This window comes from Dendronephthya gigantea, unplaced genomic scaffold (assembly GCF_004324835.1).
Source record: "Dendronephthya gigantea isolate DGI-Jeju-01 unplaced genomic scaffold, DenGig_1.0 000161F, whole genome shotgun sequence".
Taxonomy (NCBI): domain Eukaryota; kingdom Metazoa; phylum Cnidaria; class Anthozoa; order Malacalcyonacea; family Nephtheidae; genus Dendronephthya; species Dendronephthya gigantea.
Window position 1 is genome coordinate 62,117 of NW_021163171.1, and position 19,599 is coordinate 81,715.

At 36.4% G+C, this 19,599-nt stretch overlaps 1 protein-coding gene across 16 annotated transcripts in view; it reads left to right on the plus strand.

Annotated features, from left to right (window-relative positions):
* Nucleotides 1–19,599, plus strand: part of LOC114537661 (dystrophin-like) — an 88,692-nt gene that overhangs the window by 41,207 nt on the left and 27,886 nt on the right. The window contains exons 50-65 of one of the 16 annotated variants that reach the window (XM_028558753.1): nucleotides 202–262; nucleotides 716–777; nucleotides 1,193–1,267; nucleotides 1,396–1,600; nucleotides 2,094–2,179; nucleotides 2,261–2,340; nucleotides 2,467–2,544; nucleotides 2,779–3,057; nucleotides 3,495–3,700; nucleotides 3,857–3,913; nucleotides 4,266–4,322; nucleotides 5,058–5,082; nucleotides 5,793–5,887; nucleotides 6,029–6,239; nucleotides 18,904–19,108; nucleotides 19,219–19,455. The exons of 7 other annotated variants lie outside the window; for them this stretch is intronic. In XM_028558753.1, the coding sequence (XP_028414554.1) occupies nucleotides 202–262; nucleotides 716–777; nucleotides 1,193–1,267; nucleotides 1,396–1,600; nucleotides 2,094–2,179; nucleotides 2,261–2,340; nucleotides 2,467–2,544; nucleotides 2,779–3,057; nucleotides 3,495–3,700; nucleotides 3,857–3,913; nucleotides 4,266–4,322; nucleotides 5,058–5,082; nucleotides 5,793–5,887; nucleotides 6,029–6,239; nucleotides 18,904–19,108; nucleotides 19,219–19,268 (1,832 nt within the window). In that variant the 3' untranslated portion in view covers nucleotides 19,269–19,455. Of the gene's footprint in view, nucleotides 1–201; nucleotides 263–715; nucleotides 778–1,192; nucleotides 1,268–1,395; nucleotides 1,601–2,093; nucleotides 2,180–2,260; nucleotides 2,341–2,466; nucleotides 2,545–2,778; nucleotides 3,058–3,494; nucleotides 3,701–3,856; nucleotides 3,914–4,265; nucleotides 4,323–5,057; nucleotides 5,083–5,792; nucleotides 5,888–6,028; nucleotides 6,240–6,716; nucleotides 6,922–7,031; nucleotides 7,186–18,903; nucleotides 19,109–19,218; nucleotides 19,456–19,599 lie in introns of those variants that run through there. 8 more of the 16 variants (XM_028558750.1, XM_028558755.1, XM_028558758.1 and 5 more) reach the window with 8 other exon arrangements.

Here is a 19,599-nt window from a genome sequence, read left to right on the forward strand (position 1 = left end):
TACGATGTACTTTGATGTACTGTAATGTACTGCAATGTAGTATGTTGTACTGTTATGCTCTGTGTTTTACTTCGCTGTATCTCGCTGTCTTCCACTGTCTAGGTTAATAGAACTATCTCACAGTGTCTCGCACCCCAACACGTTTTAACACAATAGTCCTAGGGATTGTTTTCCATATTTTATCCTTCATTTCTTCAACAGCGAGTGTCGTTCGTCCTTGGGAAAGAGCCATATCTGCAAACAAGGTCCCCTATTATATCAAGTAAGTTTGTAGAGAACATTAAGAATATATTTCAACACTATAATAAAATAAGTTTCCCATGAGAAAATGTTTAATGAACGGCTTCAACAACCTCATAATTTGAAACCAGGGGCTGGTTGTTCGAAAAGCGTTGAGCTTCAACGGTGGATAAGTTCAAAAATGGAAAACAAAATTATCTATTTATTGAACAACTGAGCTGAAATATTTCGATGTAAATAGTTTAATTTTCAATAAAAGTACATATTGAATGCATAAGAAGCAGGTTCAGTAATTCACAAGATCTATGAGAGTATTTTTCAACTTTGGCTTATCCACCGTTCAAGCAAAACGCCTTTGGAAAAACCAGCCCTAGGGCAACGTTTCTCAGTTTCGCAATTTGTTTATGTGTTTATATTTGTGTTTATTTGCGTTTACCGAAATATTTGTGTATATCTGTGTATTTGTATTTACCAGCCACAAAACGGAAACGACCCAATGGGATCATCCTAAAATGACGGATCTTTTCCATCAATTAAGTAAGTATACGTCTCCACAATATACAATATGACTTCGATAACATCCACCCAGACCTGATACGAACAATCTCTGTAAATTAAAACGCTTTTCAATCGATATTTCGCAAAGAAAAGTCCATCCATATCAATGCCTCATCGTTTACAGGGCCGTGGCTAGACCGCTTAGCTAGACCGCTTAATTGGGGGGTGTATATTCATATAATCACGTTTATCTTCCGTAGGAACAATAGCGTACAAAAGAAATCAGTCGGGCATAGGACGAATATATGAATATACACCCCCCCCCCCCAATTAAGCTTCTAGCTACGTTCCTGATCGTTTATCATCGTGAATCATTAGACCCAACCAGATACGAATTGCTAATGGCTTGTACGATTAAAACGTTGATAATAATAATCTTGTTTTGATTGTTTAGCGGAGTTGAATGATATTAGATGGAGCGCTTATAGAACAGCTATGAAACTCAGATGTATCCAGAAAGCCGCTGGCCGTAAGTTACGCCGTATTCATTTCCTAACTAAACTTATCAGAATATAGTGTTTATTTAGCGCTGGAAGTTCAGTTCATTTCTTTCGGATCTTTTTCCTTCAAAACTCATTGTCTTGTTTTTTTTTTCAGTGGATATGGTAGAGAAGAACGTTGTAGTTGAAGCATTAGAACGTCATAATATGCACGGATCTCATGAGGATATTATTGGTGTTTCCGAGATGGTCAAAGTGTTGACTTTCATCTTCGATAAACTGGATATGAAAGAGAAGGAAGCTATTGATATTCCGTTGTCCATTGATCTCAGTCTTAACTGGCTGTTGAATGTTTATGACAGGTAATTACATCGCGGTCAATCGGACACCTTTCTGATATAGACATCTCTCTAACACAGACATCTCTTTAATACAGACATCTCTTTAATACAGACATCTCTCTAATACAGACATCTCTCTAATACAGACATCTCTCTAATACAGGCCTCTCTCTAATACAGACATCTCTCTAATACAGACATCTCTCTAATACAGACATCTCTCTAATACAGACATCTCTCTAATACAGACATCTCTATAATACAGACATCTCTCTAATGCAGACATCTCTCTAATGCAGACATCTCTCTAATACAGACACCTCTTTAATACAGACATCTCTCTAATACAGACATCTCTCTAATACAGACATCTCTCTAATGCAGATACCTCTCTAATACAGTCATCTCTCTAATACAGACGTCTCTCTAATACAGACATCTCTCTAATACAGAAGTCTCTCTAATACAAACATCTCTCTCTAATACAGACGTCTCTCTAATACAATATTTTTAGTGGTCGTATTGGGAAGATCCGTGAACTCTCCTTCAAAGTTGGCTTGATCAGCATGTCCCAAGGACCCTTGGACGAGAAATACAGATGTAAATATCTCACCTTGAACCCATTAAGATTTACTATGTCGCCCTCAAACTAAAATTGACATTGTTAAAATTTTCTTTCAGATCTATTCTCTCTCGTGTCTGATTCATCCAACCATGTCTCCCCAAAGAAACTCGGGCTGTTACTACATGACCAACTTCAGGCATGTGTCTTTTTCTTGTTCCATTTATCACCAGTCAAGTCTATAGATATAGTATAATTCAGCGTTATTTTTTAATTCATATTCTATATACTGTATTGGCTAAAAAAATTATCGATATCCGTTTAGATCCCAAAACAACTGGGCGAAGCGGCAGCCTTCGGTGGCAGCAATATCGAACCAAGTGTGCGAAGCTGTTTTGAACGAGTAAGTTTTAGCAAGCATGAAATTTTACCTAAACTGTTCTTCCTAGAGATCCAGTAAGGATCATCTCTTATTGATCCAGTGTTACTACAGGAGGAAACCTAACTAAAACTAACTTTATTTATACTGGATAACTCTATCAGTTCTAAACTGTTCTTCCTAGAGGTCCAGTAAGGATCAGCTCTTATTGATCTAGTGTTACTACAGGAAAAAATCATGTGTTCATTTCATTTCTAGGCAAAGAAACCCGACTCAATAACTTGTCAACAATTCTTGGACTGGCTTGAAAAGGAGCCTCAGAGCGTCATATGGATCCCAACTCTTCATCGCCTCGCGAGCGCTGAAAGTGTTAAACACGAATCGAAATGCCAGATCTGTAAGGAATACCCAATAGTTGGACTACGCTTCAGATGTTTGAAATGCTTCAACTATGATGTCTGCCAAAGCTGTTTCTTCTCCGGTCGAACCTCTCGTAACCACTACGTGACACATCCAATGCATCAGTACTGCCTTTCGGTAAGAAATACTTGCCTTCATCAATATATCGTCTATCCTATCCGATAAATCTACCGTGTGTGTTTGGGAATGTTTAAAAACGTCTTCAAGTTTCTATAAGCTTGTGTGAAAAGTCAGGCACTTTTGCTGTTATTTAAAAACTTGAATTTGAAGGGGGAAAATGTATGAAATATATATAGTTGATAAATGTATGAAATGTTGATAAATGTATGAAATAGTATGTAATTTGCCAAAGATATAAAACTTTCACGAAATATTTTAACCCAAGTATCAAGCAGCGAATATATAACAGAAAATATTATCTTTGTCTTTGGTCGAAAGTACAGTAAATCAGTTTCAATTTTGGGCTCTTGAAAACAATTCAGTAGGATTTTCTTTCAAGAATCCTCAGATCTTGTTAAAGGCATTTTTCATTGTTATTTTCGATGTGTTTTTAGACAACTGGCCCGGAGGATGTGAAGGACTTTTTCAAAGTCGTAAAGAACAAGGTGAAGCCACGGAAATACAAGAATAAACCGCCAAAACATCTTGGATATCTTCCAGTACAGACAGTAATGGAGGGAACGAACCTGGAAACGCCTCAGTCACCACCCCCAAGTCATAATCAGGACATGCATAACAAGTTGGGCATGTTTGCTAACAGGTATTGTAAAGAATGACGACATTAATCCCACGTGGGGGTACCGGTCGGGATCTTTGGTATAAGAGCGCTCCAGTTGCACTGATATCTATAATAGCTTTCTCGTTTCAAAACATATAGTGATCTCTGTGAATAAGAGTATTTTTAAATCTCTTTCAGACTCGCTGATTTGGAAGGCAGTGGGAGTTTCAAGACACCTCAAAAGAAAGGAAAGAGGTAGGGATATGTAGGGATGTAGAAAATACCCCCAAATGTACATAGGAAACAGCCCAGGTATCGGAAATTGTCGCCAACACTTCGGGCATTTCTGAAAATGTGCACTCCCAAGATTAACCTTGAACCATTCGGTGTTAAAAAACGACCTAAATTAATCGCATTGAATTAATATTGCTGACATATAACTCCATTTCTTTGTCTAGATTTGACTAAATTTGTTGTTATATACTATTTCAATTAAAATACAGTTAATATACTAACTATAAGATTATTATTTCTTCGAAACGTAAGATCTAAAATGTTTCTACATTAATGGTACTCTAACTTAAATGTGATTCCGTTTAACTTTCAGTAAAGGCAGCAACGATGATTTTGATGAGCATAAAATTATCGCGCGGTATTGTAAGAGGTGTGTTTGTCTCCTAAATAAACGTAAAATTTAAATAAATAATTGTATGTTAAAACCTACCCTATAATCATCAAATTATAGTACTTGATAATATATTATCTGATGAAATAAAAACTAAGTTTATTGTATTTATGCTGGATAGCTCTATCAGTTCTAAACTGTTCTTCCTAGAGGTCCAGTAAGGATCATCTCTTATTGATCCAGTGTTACTACAGGAGGAAACCTAAACTAAACTAACTTTATTTATACTGGATAGCTCTATCAGTTCTAAACTGTTCTTCCTAGAGGTCCAATAAGGATCATCTCTTATTGATCCAGTGTTACTACAGGAGGAAACCTAAACTAAACTAACTTTATTTATACTGGATAGCTCTATCAGTTCTAAACTGTTCTTCCTAAAAGTGCACTAAAGATCATTCCACAAAGCTCTCCTTTCAAAAACATAGATATATGTATTAAATTTGATATCAAAATTCAACATTAAAAAATGATAAACCCATACTAACTCTGCATGAAGTTAAAATCCTAGCCTGTTGATTTAGTTCTGCTGTCATGCAACGAACAAGCATTGTTATACATAATAATTCACCAAATGCAGCCAATTATATTGTATGTCTTAACCCAACCGCAAGTGAGAACCTATTGCAAATTTCTATATTAGGTTATCCTGTCCGAAAAAGCACTTTTACTAAATTGTATTCTATCGCTAATATTTCATTTGTATGTTTTTTATAGCCTCGAGCCAGGAACTCCTGCTAATGTAAGTTTTGATCGAGAAATTTGGCATTTATTTTGTACAAAATTCGTCTACATTTATATATTTTACTGTACATAAAGTCTAGATTTCCCGCGCATTTTATATCAGATTTTGTTTAACTGAGAATGCTATTAAAAGATATATACTACGCTGTTTCAAATAGGCTGTATATATTTTTAATGGCAGTAGCCAAATGTGACCTACTTTAGTATTTTACTCTGTCTAATGTCAGATGATTTTACTCATCAGTGGAAGAGTACTGTCAGTTAATAAGTTAACAGAACTATCTGTCAGTGTCTCTTGTTAACCATTAGCTTGCAATGCACCCAGATGTGACCTACTTTAGTATTTTACTCTGTCTAATGCCAGATGATTTTACTCATCAGTGGAAGAATACTGTCAGTTAATAAGTTAACAAAACTATCTGTCAGTGTCTCTTGTTAATGCATTAGCTTGCAATGCACCCAGATGTAACCTACTTTAGTATTTTACTCTGTCTAATGTCAGATGATTTTACTCATCAGTGGAAGAATACTGTCAGTTAATAAGTTAACAAAACTATCTGTCAATGTCTCTTGTTAACCCATTAGCTTGCAATGCACCCAGATGTGACCTACTTTAGTATTTTACTCTGTCTAATGTCAGATGATTTTACTCATCAGTGGAAGAGTACTGTCAGTTAATGAGTTAATCGTTATGTATTCTTAATTTAGCAGCCGCGAAGCCCGACCCAAATTCTGATGGAATTGGCCCAGGAAGAGAAAGAAGATTTGGACAAGACGATCACTGATCTTCAAGATGAAAACAAGTATGAAAGAAACTATTTCATGTGCCCGAAAAGTCCCTATTTAACAGAAAGGCTGTTTTCCTGCCTCTAAATAAACCGTGCTGTGATAATCGCTAAGAAAATTAACGTGAACTTTTCTAAATGTTTTTAATTTTCTCATAGAACCCTAATGGAAGAACTCAGCCAGTTAAAATCGTTGACGACGAGTCGCGACGATCCTCACTCGGGACAAGATCGTGAGAATGACGTCATGAACGAGATCAAGTTGCTACGTCAGCACAGATCACGTCATGAATCGCGTGTCAAAGTGTTGGAGGATCACAATCGCCAATTGCAACAACAGTTGACGAAGCTGAAACAATTGCTTGAACAGGTAAATGTTGATTTTTCTTCCTAGAGGTCCAGTAAGGATCATCTCTTACTGATCCAGTGTTACTACAGGAGGAAACCTAAACTAAACTAACTTTATTTATACTGGATAGCTCTATCAGTTCTAAACTGTTCTTCCTAGAGGTCCAGTAAGGATCATCTCCTAGTGATCCAGTGTTACTAAAGGAAGAAACCTAACTAAACTAACTTTATTTATACTGGATAGCTCTATCAGCTCTAAACTGTTCTTCCTAGAGGTCCAGTAAGGATCATCTCTTATTGATCCAGTGTTACTGCAGGAGGAAACTAAACTAAACTAACTTTATTTATACTGGATAGCTCTATCAGTTCTAAACTGTTCTTCCTAGAGGTCCAGTAAGGATCATCTCTTATTGATCCAGTGTTACTACAGGAGGAAACCTAAACTAAACTAACTTTATTTATACTGGATAACTCTATGAATTCTAAACTTTATTCCCAGCCGTCTGAAAGATCAGGATCGCGAATGACTCCAGCGTCCTCATCTGGTTCAGTCAAGAAACCTGGTTACCATGGTGACGCCACGGCAAGCGATAGTGACAACGATGGTGAAAGAAAACCGCTGGTCACAGGTTCTCGAGGTATACAAGACCCGGAGCTACGTGACGTCATGGATAAAATAAACACGTCCTTTCCGCATGATGGAGGTATGTCATTCACGTGATCACAAAGTTCAGAGACTTTTACTGGTCTCACTAACCGAACATTAGGCAAATTATTTCATGGCAAATCTAATCATATCGTCTCCATTTTTTAGGATCGCACGGAGACTCCTCAAAGCAGCCATTAATGGGCGAAGAACGATGATTTGACTTTGGAAAATATTTACACAGTTTAGTTAGGATTTAAGGCAATACGCGATTTTTAACCTTACGTTATCTGTCTGACTCTGTTCAATGTTTGTACTAACAATATATATATTCTGGTGTTAATGTTCTCATATAACCTGCTTAAGATGTAACACGTATAAAATTTTCAATGCTTTGAGATGTAACTCCTTTATAATCTTGTTTTTATAATAAATGTTTGCATATTTAATTGCTCCTATAGCTCTATCAGTTCTAAAATGTTCTTCCTAGAGGTCCAGTAAGGATCATCTCTTATTGATCCAGTGTTACTACAGGAGGAAACTTAACTAAAGTGTGAATCCACAATCTTCATTGTTACTTGAGGAAACATCATGGAAGAGATGAACAAGCGCCATTATCAATGTTGAAATCTAACATCAGAAATATTCCCTGCATCACATGCTCTGAAACATCGTAAGTTTACCCTTTCATTTTATGTCTCCTCTCAGAAATATTTATCCTTCTAGGAAAGTTGAATTTTTTAAATCCAAACTGCAGTGAATAGAAACTAATAACTCTGATCCAACATGGTCAATATTTAATCAATTTTTTCACTCATGCACCTATCTATTGTTTGAATTATTTTATTTGATGTTTCATTTTAAACTTTCCTGAATGGAAATATCTATTTCACACATTTGTCATTGCTCTTTAATATATAAATCTCAGAACTGACTGAATTTAAATTCAATCAAAAAAATACAAATCAGTATATATGTCTGACAATCAACTTAGAATGCTACAATCTATTTCTATAACTTTGTGAAAATCTTATAGTTCATTTCAATTGTTCATAATATGTTAGAAGTTTTCACTTAATACCTTACATATTGTTCACACAACAACAGCAGTGTGCCACAATCTTGCTTCAGACATTTCTGGAAGTTCTTCCCAAGAATACCTTTCAAAGTTGAAACCTTCAACTGACTTCACAGATTGATGTCGCTCATTGGACCCTCCAAGGACTAGAATGCTGTTTTCAATAACAACTGCAGTACATCCCCTCCTCTTACATCTCATTGATGGCAGCATGTGACTTTGTCCTGTCTTGACATTGTAAATGATAACTGTATCTAATCTCTTGCAATGTTTGTCAACACCACCAATAACAACAATGTTGTCTCCCCATCTCACAGTTGCCATATCACTCACTTCATACGGCAGTGGTGACAACTGTTTCAGCTCATTCTTCTTTATATCATACAGTACGACACTGCTGAGGTTGTCTTTATAATGATCAATTGTTCTTCCACCAACTATCAACAAATTATCATCAAATATTTCCATGCTGTGAAGTTGTCTTGGTTCTGGCATTCTTGATAAGGTCTTCACAGTATAGGGAGGAACAAGCTGGACTGCTTTGATCACGTCAGATGAACCATTTCTATTATGACCTCCAGAGACTATCAACTCATCATTATACAGCACACTGCTGTGGTATTTCAACTTATCAGGTAGTTTAACAGGACAGTCACTCCAGTGTGTTGAGAGATCAGGGTTTGGATCAATATTCATTCTAATCATATCATCAACAAAGGCAGGCCCATCACAGTAACCCCCAGCTATAGTCATATGATTGTTATAAATAAATGAAGTTGCTCCATAACGTTTCTTTGGGATTGATTTTAATGGCGACCATGTTCTTTGACGCCAGTTAAACATCTCTACAGAGTTAGTCCAATCACCTCCAGCAACAATTATATTTTCCTTATCACCACTTGGTCTATTTATTACTTTTCTTGTGTTTTCTTCTATCTTGCCCTCCATCGTGATAAGAACGTCCTTCATTTCATCAAAAGCTCTGACCAAAGCTGTTTTCAATCCATCGACTTTGTTGTTAACCGCTTCGTGTTTTCCTTCCATATCTGCTTTTATATCTGCCGTGTTTTTCTCGATATTCGCAACAGTGGCAACGTTTTTCTCTAAATTTGTCATTTTAGTTTCAATAGTTTGATTATTCTTCGCCATTCTTTCCTCGATATCTGCCAAAGTTTTGGTCATTTCTCCGCACGAGTGACACTTTAACTTTCGGAATTCACAGACTTCACTTTCATGGTGAATAAGATCACGCTTGTTGACAATTAAACCACAGCCTTGGTTTGTACAAACGGCTGGTGTATATCCACATGTATCTTCATGGCGGTCAAGATGCTGCACTTCTACAACTTCTTGACAACCTCTGTCGATGTAAACGCAACGAATTTTCGATTCATTTAAAAAATCTTGTACAATTCGTGGTGCTTCGGCCAAAGTCTCTACGGTCAGTTCATCAGCACACGTTGGACATGTTTGAGAATTTTCCAGATGTTTCGTAATACAACAACGGCAAAAAGAATGCTGGTTTCTCGAACACATAACCGGCTCTTTCAGAACGTTGAAGCAAATCCGACAGAGGAAATTTTGATTGATTTTGTCCACAAACCTTTCTTCATCGTAGCCTTGTATATATGAAGCCATATTTCACGTCGTTCTTGTGTCGTAATAATAAAGCAAGTTCTGTGTTGTTTGTCGCTCTGTAGTATAAACCTCGCTGTATAGACTGAATATAGATACAGTGTTCGTTCTTGAAGATTTCTGTGTTTGAATTTTCTCAAAATCTTCTCCAAAATGATCAGTTTTTGAAGACAAATATCTGTACCTTATAAAGTGTTTGCATAAGGCGCGTCCTTTCCTGTCAGGACTCAGGAATTCCTGGAGTTTGCTGCGGTGTTTCCAAACATGAATTTGAAAATGTCTCGAGCCGAGAGAGAGAGAGCTGGTGCGGAATTAAATATTCTTCTGAATCAGTGGCGGCGCCAAGGGGGGGCAAGGGGGGCAAATCAGGGTTGGTAGATTTTATGAATAAATAAGCCAAATATATTAACATAACATTTGTTTTCTTTGTTTAAAACAAAGGAATCAAAGGGCCGCCAATAACAATGTTTGGCTTATTTATTCAGTAACTTACCAACCCTGGGGCAAATGCCCCCCCATATTTTTTTCTGCCCCCCCCCATTTTGCCCCCCCTTTCTCAAATGTCTGCGGAAATTATTGCCGTAAAAGATAATATTTAATAGTAATAAATTGAAATACAAAATAGCTACAGGATAAAATGGGCGTGACTGTCAATTGTTGACACATCGTAATCTATTACACACCGGTTTATGGATTTCTGTTTGAAGGATTTTGCCCCCCCAAAATATTAATTTGCCCCTCAAATGCCCCCCCAAATTTTCAGACCTGGCGCCGCCACTGTTCTGAATTCCGATATTTTCAGTTTATTTGCAGTAAAATAACACGAGAAGTGTTATTTTGCAGTAATTACAGTCGACTCTTAAAGCTTTGACTTGTTCTATTAAAATGCGAATTTACACTTTCAAAAGTGCTGACGATGCTGCGATAGTTTTAAAGCTAGATTACAGCAGTGAGCTCCACATATATCTGGAGTAAGAACTTAAGACTTCCGCGAGGCCAAAAAGTGAAGCCAAAGATGGCGGATATTGAGGAGCTATAGTACGTCAGTTTCAGTCCTCTTATGTGCGCGGTTTAACTTTATTTTTTCATATTTTTGAGTAAAAAATGAGGGGAATTTCAATGAAAGGTATAATATTAATGCTTTGTATTGAGATACTTTTATATTTCAATTAAATTAACAAAGAAATAAGCGATATCTTACAAGGAAAGCTAAGGAGTGGTGGATTGTTGACGTTTTCGGCTTTTCGCAAATCACAACATTTACTCACAGAATATGCTTCCCAAAAAACATAAATAAAACTTTTTTCAGTTTAATTCATCTATATAAGGCTTTCATTCATGTAAAAAATTAATAGGAAAGAAAATTATGCTGAAAAACGTACGAGTTTGAAATATGACTAATATATGATTATATTATAAACAAGACTTAAAATGCAAGTATAAAAAAAACTTTAAAAAAGCCCTATGCTAGGAAAGCTGGCCAAAAAATAAAGGACAACTAGTTTTAAAGCGTTTCGAAACCAAAAATGAAACAAGAAACTCAAAACATAAGGTGAAAATATATGAAAATAACTCAAAATTAAACAAATCTGAAATGCGTAGTTGAATTTACGGCGAAAAATGCATATTTACTCACTCGTACAGTCGGAAAATGCGGCACCCACATCGGGTAGATGCAGAGAAATAGATTCTCAGTAAAATGAATCAATTTTTTTCCATTCTTGTGCTCTCAAAATGATGAAAAACACGAAAATCTGAGGGTTTCGATAACCGTCACTCCCGGTCAAAAACAATGAGAAATATTTGGCCGCGGGAGTTAGGGGACTGAAACTGACGTACTATAGCGCTTCAATTTCCGCCATCTTTGGCTTCACTTTTTGCACCCAAAGTTCTTACTCCAGATCACTGAGCTATATAATAATTCCTGGAGGACCGGCTCGCCACCAAAAAGTGTAACGAAAAAGATGGCGGATTTTCAGCTTTGCTGACGCCACATGGTCCCCTTTGCCCATGGTAATTACCACTGACATACCGCGATACAAAGTCAAAAACGTGTCCATCACCCTCCCGATTTTTATGAAAATATTTTTGGTTTTCGGTATTGTTTTCGGCATATATTTTCTCCGCGTTTCATCTAAAAAGACTCTTTTTCCCTGTTCAACAAGTTAAATGGAGAAGTGATTTTTCGCTCTACATATGATGCTGTGAATGGCCTAATTCACCTATCGGGATATCAATTTTTACCTCAGGTAAGCCGGTTTTCACAACATTTTCGTTTTTCGCCTTTGGTATAGACAACTACCAAAGCGTCTGTTGCAGTTTATTTCTTTTGAAATTAATGTTAAAAACGGCACATATGCTGCAGAGTGCAGCCTTTTTGATCAATGGTACATGACTTAGTTACGCTATGAAAAACTATACTTTATGAAAAAGGATCAATAACTGATCTTTTGAGTTTTGGCTATGTCTTGCCAGTTTTGGCTTTTGAATAGAACTCTTATGGCATTTGCACTGGAGCTTTCACTCATATTTAATGCCAACTCATGAGTATTTTCAGCCAAACAATTAAGATGAATCAATATTCAATCCTCCCAGTGAATCTATTAGTCTCTCTATTGATCCTTTAGATGAATTTAAAACATTAAACATGATGACTGTGTGAGTGCTGATACAAAATATTTTACTGTCAGATTTCAACAGTGGTTGTTAAAAGTCTAGTATGTTATCTTGTTTGCCTTGTCAAATGCAAAGTCAATAATCATGGCTTAATAGACTTCTTGGCATCTTGCACCTTGTTGATCAAGCTACAAGCTTGATTGTTAATCAGTTTGCAATGGTTTTTATTCCCCTCTGGCTCTGTCCTCTGGGTGTACTTTATTGAGTACAGTTAAACTTGGTCTGATCTCTCTTTTTTAGGATGAAGATGCTATTGAATTTGGGGATGGCTTTTTTGCAAATTACTGGAACATTAAACTGTTAATTTTACCATGTTGACTTTGTTAGTCATAGTTAAGATAGTTATTTAAATGGAAAATAAATTTATACAGACATGCATTGACTGAGCAGTTTGTTTTCAATTTGCAGCAACTTCTGGACAGTTTTACCCTCCCCACCATTCAAAGGAATATTATCATGGGGCTAATCAGGAATTGAAGGTTAATAGATTATAGACTAATGGAGGAATGAATAGGCTCAGTTGCATTTTCATGAATTCATGAGACATTTGTTTAATAGCACAACTAGTACCATATTCTTCTTGGTAGTTGGTACTATAATAAAATTTTTGTTATTTACCATAGCCTTTCCTTGCATTATCTGGAATATGATTATGATTGGAAAATGCATTACTTGGGATACAGTAAGATAGGGGTAACTTAGGCTAGCTATAATGACCTGAATGAAAATATCCTATGCAAATGACTTGAAGTACTATTACTATATAATCAGCTGCCCAGCATCTTGCATGAGGTTTGGCCTTTTTTTCCTTGAGTTATGGGCTGATATGCATAAGCATGATGTTCTAAGGAAAACATCACATAACAACATATTTTCTGCCGGTAACCTTTAGTCGGCGATTGATATCCGAAAGATAATCCAAATTTCTGACAAGACTCGAAAAATATTCAAGTATTTTCAAAAATTTTATACAGAAATGTATGAATAATGAAAATAAATAAATAAAATAACCTGTCAGCTAATCGTATATAAAAATCCTTCGTCCACAATTTTTTTTTACGTTTTAATATTAATATTTTCTCTGGCATTCGCAAAACAGCGTCCACGATTGTATAGAACTGAAATAAACGCCTTATTGCAACGCTTTGTAGCACAAAAATAAATCGAAAAATACAAAACAGCAAGGTTTCCAATTCATGTTTCACGGCAAAAAAAATATTCATAAAAAACCAGGGGGGAAATACTGTTGTTTAGATAAACCAGGGGGGAGCATCTCTCGTAGCGGGCTCAGATTTGAGCCTGGTCAGTGGTAATTACCCTGGGCAAAGGGGACCATATGGCGTCAGCAAAACTTCTGCGCAGTGCGCAGAAGGCAAAATCCGCCATGTTTTTTTGTGCAAAAAGATGGCGGCGAAGTTACCGAAAAATGACGAACCGGTCCTCCAGGAATTATTATATAGCTCAGTGCTCCAGATATATGTGGAGCTCACTGGATTACAGTCGCTTCTACGCATGTGCGAGCTTTGTTTACTTCTTTTGTTTTGGTTTTAATCCCTTTCATTTGCACAACATGACGTTTTTCCAGAAACTGAATTAAAATCACATCCTTCAAACCTAAACTAAACTAACTTTATTTATACTGGATAGCTCTATCAGTTCTAAACTGTTCTTCCTAGAGGTCCAGTAAGGATCATCTCTTATTGATCCAGTGTTACTACAGTAGGAAACCTAAACTAAACTAACTTTATTTATACTGGATAGTTCTATCAGTTCTAAACTGTTCTTCCTAGAGATCCAGTAAGGATCATCTCTTATTGATCCAGTGTTACTACAGGAGGAAACCTAAACTAAACTAACTTTATTTATACTGGATAGCTCTATGAGTTCTAAACTGTTCTTCCTACAGGTCCAGTAAGGATCATCTCTTATTGATCCAGTGTTACTACAGGAGGAAACCTAAACTAAACTAACTTTATTTATACTGGATAGCTCTATCAGTTCTAAACTGTTCTTCCTAGAGGTCCAGTAAGGATCATCTCTTATTGATCCAGTGTTACTACAGGAGGAAACCTAAACTAAACTAACTTTATTTCATACTGGATAACTCTATCAGACTATCAGTTCTAAACTGTTCTTCCTAGAGGTCCAGTAAGGATCATCTCTTATTAACCCAGTGTTACTACAGGAGGAAACCTAAACTAAACTAACTTTATTTATACTGGACAGCTCTATCAGTTCTAAACTGTTCTTCCTAGAGGTCCAGAATCATCTTTTATTGATCCAGTGTTACTACAGGAGGAAACCTAAACTAAACTAACTTTATTTATACTGGATAGCTCTATCAGTTCTAAACTGTTCTTCCTAGAGGTCCAGTAAGAATCATCTTTTATTGATCCAGTGTTACTACAGGAGGAAACCTAAACTAAACTAACTTTATTTATACTGGATAGTTCTATCAGTTCTAAACTGTTCTTCCTAGAGGTCCAGTAAGGATCATCTCTTATTGATCCAGTGTTACTACAGGAGGAAACCTAAACAAAACTAACTTTATTTATACTGGATAGCTCTATCAGTTTTAAACTGTTCTTCCTAGAGATCCAGTAAGGATCATCTCTTATTGATCCAGTGTTACTACAGGAGGAAACCTAAACTAAACTAACTTTATTTATACTGGATAACTCTATCAGTTCTAAACTGTTCTTCCTAGAGGTCCAGTAAGGATCATCTTTTATTGATCCAGTGTTACTACAGGAGGAAACCTAAACTAAACTAACTTTATTTATACTGGATAGTTCTATCAGTTCTAAACTGTTCTTCCTAGAGGTCCAGTAAGGATCATCTCTTATTGATCCAGTGTTACTACAGGAGGAAACTTACCTAAACTGTGAATCCACAATCTTTATGGTTACTTGACGTACCCTACAATTCCAAGGCACAATTTAACCTTCTGTGGTCCCCCCCTTCTCCATCACCCCTCCCTACAAGTCTTATAATATATCTCACCCTCCTAATCTTTTATTAATTACTCCATCAATGGTCAGGTGATCTCGCGCTCATATTTCAGCCAATCAGCGCTCAGAAAGTTTGTGAAAATAGAAATCCATTCTGCAGTGTTTAATCGATTATATCTTTTATCATTCTTGATGAAACCATTCAAAATTTTGCGATTATGTTTAGTTATAAGAACTATAGCTGTGATAGAAATTTGAAACCGAAATAAAGTAGATTTCACGAGATATTAAGTTGTTTCAATCGAGAAAATGGATTTTTATATGACAACTACTCCTACTAGTCCTTTCCCGCCATATCAGATCACCTTGAATATAAAACCCTGCTCTTTCTAACACCAGGGTTTCTTTAATAATCCATATTTTTCATACTCTCTCATCTCAGGCAAGCAAAGTTTCTTCTTTGTTTATTGTAAAACTTGCAAGAAACTAACACGAGGAAAATTGCGATGTCGATGTTCAAATTGCAAGGAAGGAAGCTTTGTTCTATCACAGGTATTTACTGTTTCCTTATAAACAACTTGTAAAAAATCTCCAGCAGATTTATATTTAGACTTTATAAAATGTTGACATTGTTAAAAATTGTTTACAAGCTTGCTGTGAAAGGTTTTGAATGTCAACAAACATCTTGTTTACACAATATTTATGGTTTCTTGCAAGGGTCCAAATGGTTGGAATGATGTATTGACCAAAGGCCGCATGCAGGGACAATGTGAATCCAATACAAACTGTCAAGGAAAAACAGCTGTAAGTTATTCACCTATCATACCTAAAATACAATAGTGGGTCACATCTAGGTGCATTGCAAGCTAATGGGTTAACAAGAGACACTGACAGATAGTTTTGTTAACTCATTAACTGGCAGTACTCTTCCACTGATGAGTAAAATCATAAATGCAGACAATTCATACCAGGTTGTTGATAAAAATTAAAAACTTGTTCTTTCATAGGAATTTTATTTCAAATGTGGGGAACATCATGGTAGAGATGAACAGGCACCATTATCAATGTTGAAATCTAACATCAGAAATATTCCCTGCATCACATGCTCTGAAATATCGTAAGTTTACCCTTTCATTTTATGTCTCCTCTCAGAAATATTTATGCTTCTAGGAAAGTTGAATTTTTTAAATCCAAACCGCAGTTAATAGAAACTAATAACTCTGATCCAACATGGTCAAAATATTTAATCAATTTTTTTCACTCATGCGCCTACCTATTGTTTGAATTATTTTATTTGATGTTTCATTTTAAACCTTCCTGAATGAAAATATCTATTTCATACATTTGTTATTGTTCTTTAATATATAATTCCAAGAACTGACTCAATTTAAATTCAATCACAAAAATACAAATCAGTATATGTCTTACAATCAACTTAGAATGCTCATATCTATTCTATAACTGTGAAAATCTTATAGTTCCTTTCAAATGTTCATAATATGTTAGGAGTTTTCACTTAATACCTTACATATTGTTCACACAACAACAGCAGTGTGCAGCCATCTTCCTCTAGACATTTCTGGAAGTTCTTCCCAAGAATACCTTTCAAAGTTGAAACCTTCAACTGACTTCAGCTTTCCTTCCTCACTATACCCTCCCAGGACTACAATGTTGTTTTCAATAACAACTGCAGTACAGTCCTTCCTCTTACATCTCATTGATGGCAGCATGTGACTTTGTTCTGTCTTGACATTGTAAATGATAACTCTATCTAATGTCTTGTCATCTTTGTCAACACCACCAATAACAACAATGTTGTCTCCCCATCTCACAGTTGCCATGCGACTCACTTCATACGGCAGTGGTGACAACTGTTTCAGCTTATTCTTCTTTAGATCGTACAGTACGACACTCCTGAGGTTGTCTTTGCAACGGTCAGTTGTACATCCACCAACTATCAACAAATTATCATCAAATATTTCCATCCTGTGACATCGTCTTGGTTTTGGCATTCTTGATAAGGTCTTCACAGTATAGAGAGGAACAAGCTGGACTGATCTGATCAAGTCTGATGAACGATTTCCATTATAACCTCCAGAGACTATCAACTGATCATTATACAGCACACTGCTGTGGTATCCCAACTTATCAGGTAGTTTAACAGGACAGTCACTCCAGTGTGTTGAGAGATCAGGGTTTGGATCAATATTCATTCTAATCATATCATCAACAATGCCAGACCGAGGACAGCCACCCCCAGCTATAGTCATATGATTGTTATAAATAAATGAAGTCGCTCCATAACGATTCTTTGGCATTGATTGTAATGGCGACCATGTTCTTTGACGCCAGTTAAACATCTCTACAGAGTTAGTCAAACGACCTCCAGCAACAATTATATTTTCCTTATCACCACTTGGTCTATTTCTTACTTTTCTTGTGTTTTCTACTTTCTTGCCCTCCATCGTGATAAGAACGTCCTTCATTTCATCAAAAGCTCTGACCAAAGCTGTTTTCAATCCATCGACTTTGTTGTTAACCGCTTCGAGTTTTCCTTCCATATCTGCTTTTATATCTGCGGTATTTTTCTCAATCTTTTTCTCGATATTCGCAACAGTGGCAACGTTTTTCTCCAAATTTGTTATTTTAGTTCCAATTGTTACATTATTCTTCTCGATATTCGCCATTCTTTCCTCCATATCTGCCAAAGTTTTCGTTATTTCTCCGCACGAGTGACACTTCAACTTTCGGAATTCACAGACTTCACTTTCATGGTGAATAAGATCACGCTTGTTGACAATTAAACCACAGCCTTGGTTTGTACAAACGGCTGGTGTATATCCACATGTATCTTCATGGCGGTCGAGATGCTGCACTTCTACAACTTCTTGACAACCTTTGTCGATGTAAACGCAACGAATTTTCGATTCATTTAAAAAATCTTGTACAATTCGTGGTGCTTCGGCCAAAGTCTCTACGGTCAGTTCATCAGCACACGTTGGGCATGTTTGAGAATTTTCCAGATGTTTCGTAATACAACAACGGCAAAAAGAATGCTGGTTTCTCGAACACATAACCGGCTCTTTCAAGACGTTGAAGCAAATCTTGCAATGAAAATTTTGATTGATTTTGTCCACAAACCTTTCTTCGTCGTAGCCTTGTATATATGAAGCCATATTTCACGTCGTTCTTGTGTCGTAATAATAAAGCAAGTTCTGTGTTGTTTGTCGCTCTGTAGTATAAACCTCGCTGTATAGACTGAATATAGATACAGTGTTCGTTCTTAGAGAAGTCTTCGTTTGTATTTTCTCAAAATCTTCTCCAAAATGATCAGTTTATGAAGACAAATATCTCTTCCTCATAAAGTGTTTGCGTAAAATGCATCATTTGCTGTCAGGAATTCTTGGAATTTGCTGCGGTGTTTCCACAAATAAATTTAAAAATATCGTGAGCAGAGGGAGAGAGCTGGTGCCGAATTAAAAACTAAACTAACTCTCTTTCCCCCGATGGATCGCGGGCTCTGGTTTCGAGATTCAAACTAACTTTATTTATACTGGATAGCTCTATCAGTTCTAAACTGTTCTTGCTAGAGGTCCAGTAAGGATCATCTCTTATTGATCCAGTGTTACTACAGGAGGAAACCTAAACTAAACTAACTTTATTCATGGATAACTTTATTGATTCTAAACTTTATTCCCAGCCGTCTGAAAGATCAGGGTCGCGGATGACTCCAGCGTCCTCATCTGGTTCAGTCAAGAAACCTGGTTACCATGGTGACGCCACGGCAAGCGATAGTGACAACGATGGTGAAAGAAAACCGCTGGTCACAGGTTCTCGAGGTATACAAGACCCTGAGCTACGTGACGTCATGGATAAAATAAACACGTCCTTTCCGCATGATGGAGGTATGTCATTCACGTGATCACAAAGTTCAGAAACTTTTACTGGTGTCACTAACCGAACATTAGGGAAATTATTTCATGGCAAATCTAATCATATCGTCTCCATATTTTAGGGTCGCACGGAGACTCTTCAAAGCAGCCGTTAATGGACGAAGAACGATGATTTGACTTTGGAAAATATTTACACAGTTTAGTTAGGATTTAAGGCAATACGCGATTTTTAATCTTACGTTATCTGTCTCACTCTGTTCAATGTTTGTACTAACAATATATAGATATTCTGGTGTTAATGTTCTCATATAACCTACATAAGATGTAACACGTATAAAATTTTCAATGTTTTAAGATGTAACTCCTTTTTAATCTTGTTTTTATAATAAATGTTTGCATATTTAACTGCCTGTATAGCTTTATCAGTTCTAAACTGTTCTTCCTAGAGGTTCAGTAAGGATCATCTCTTATTGATCCAGTGTTACTACAGGAGGAAACCTAAA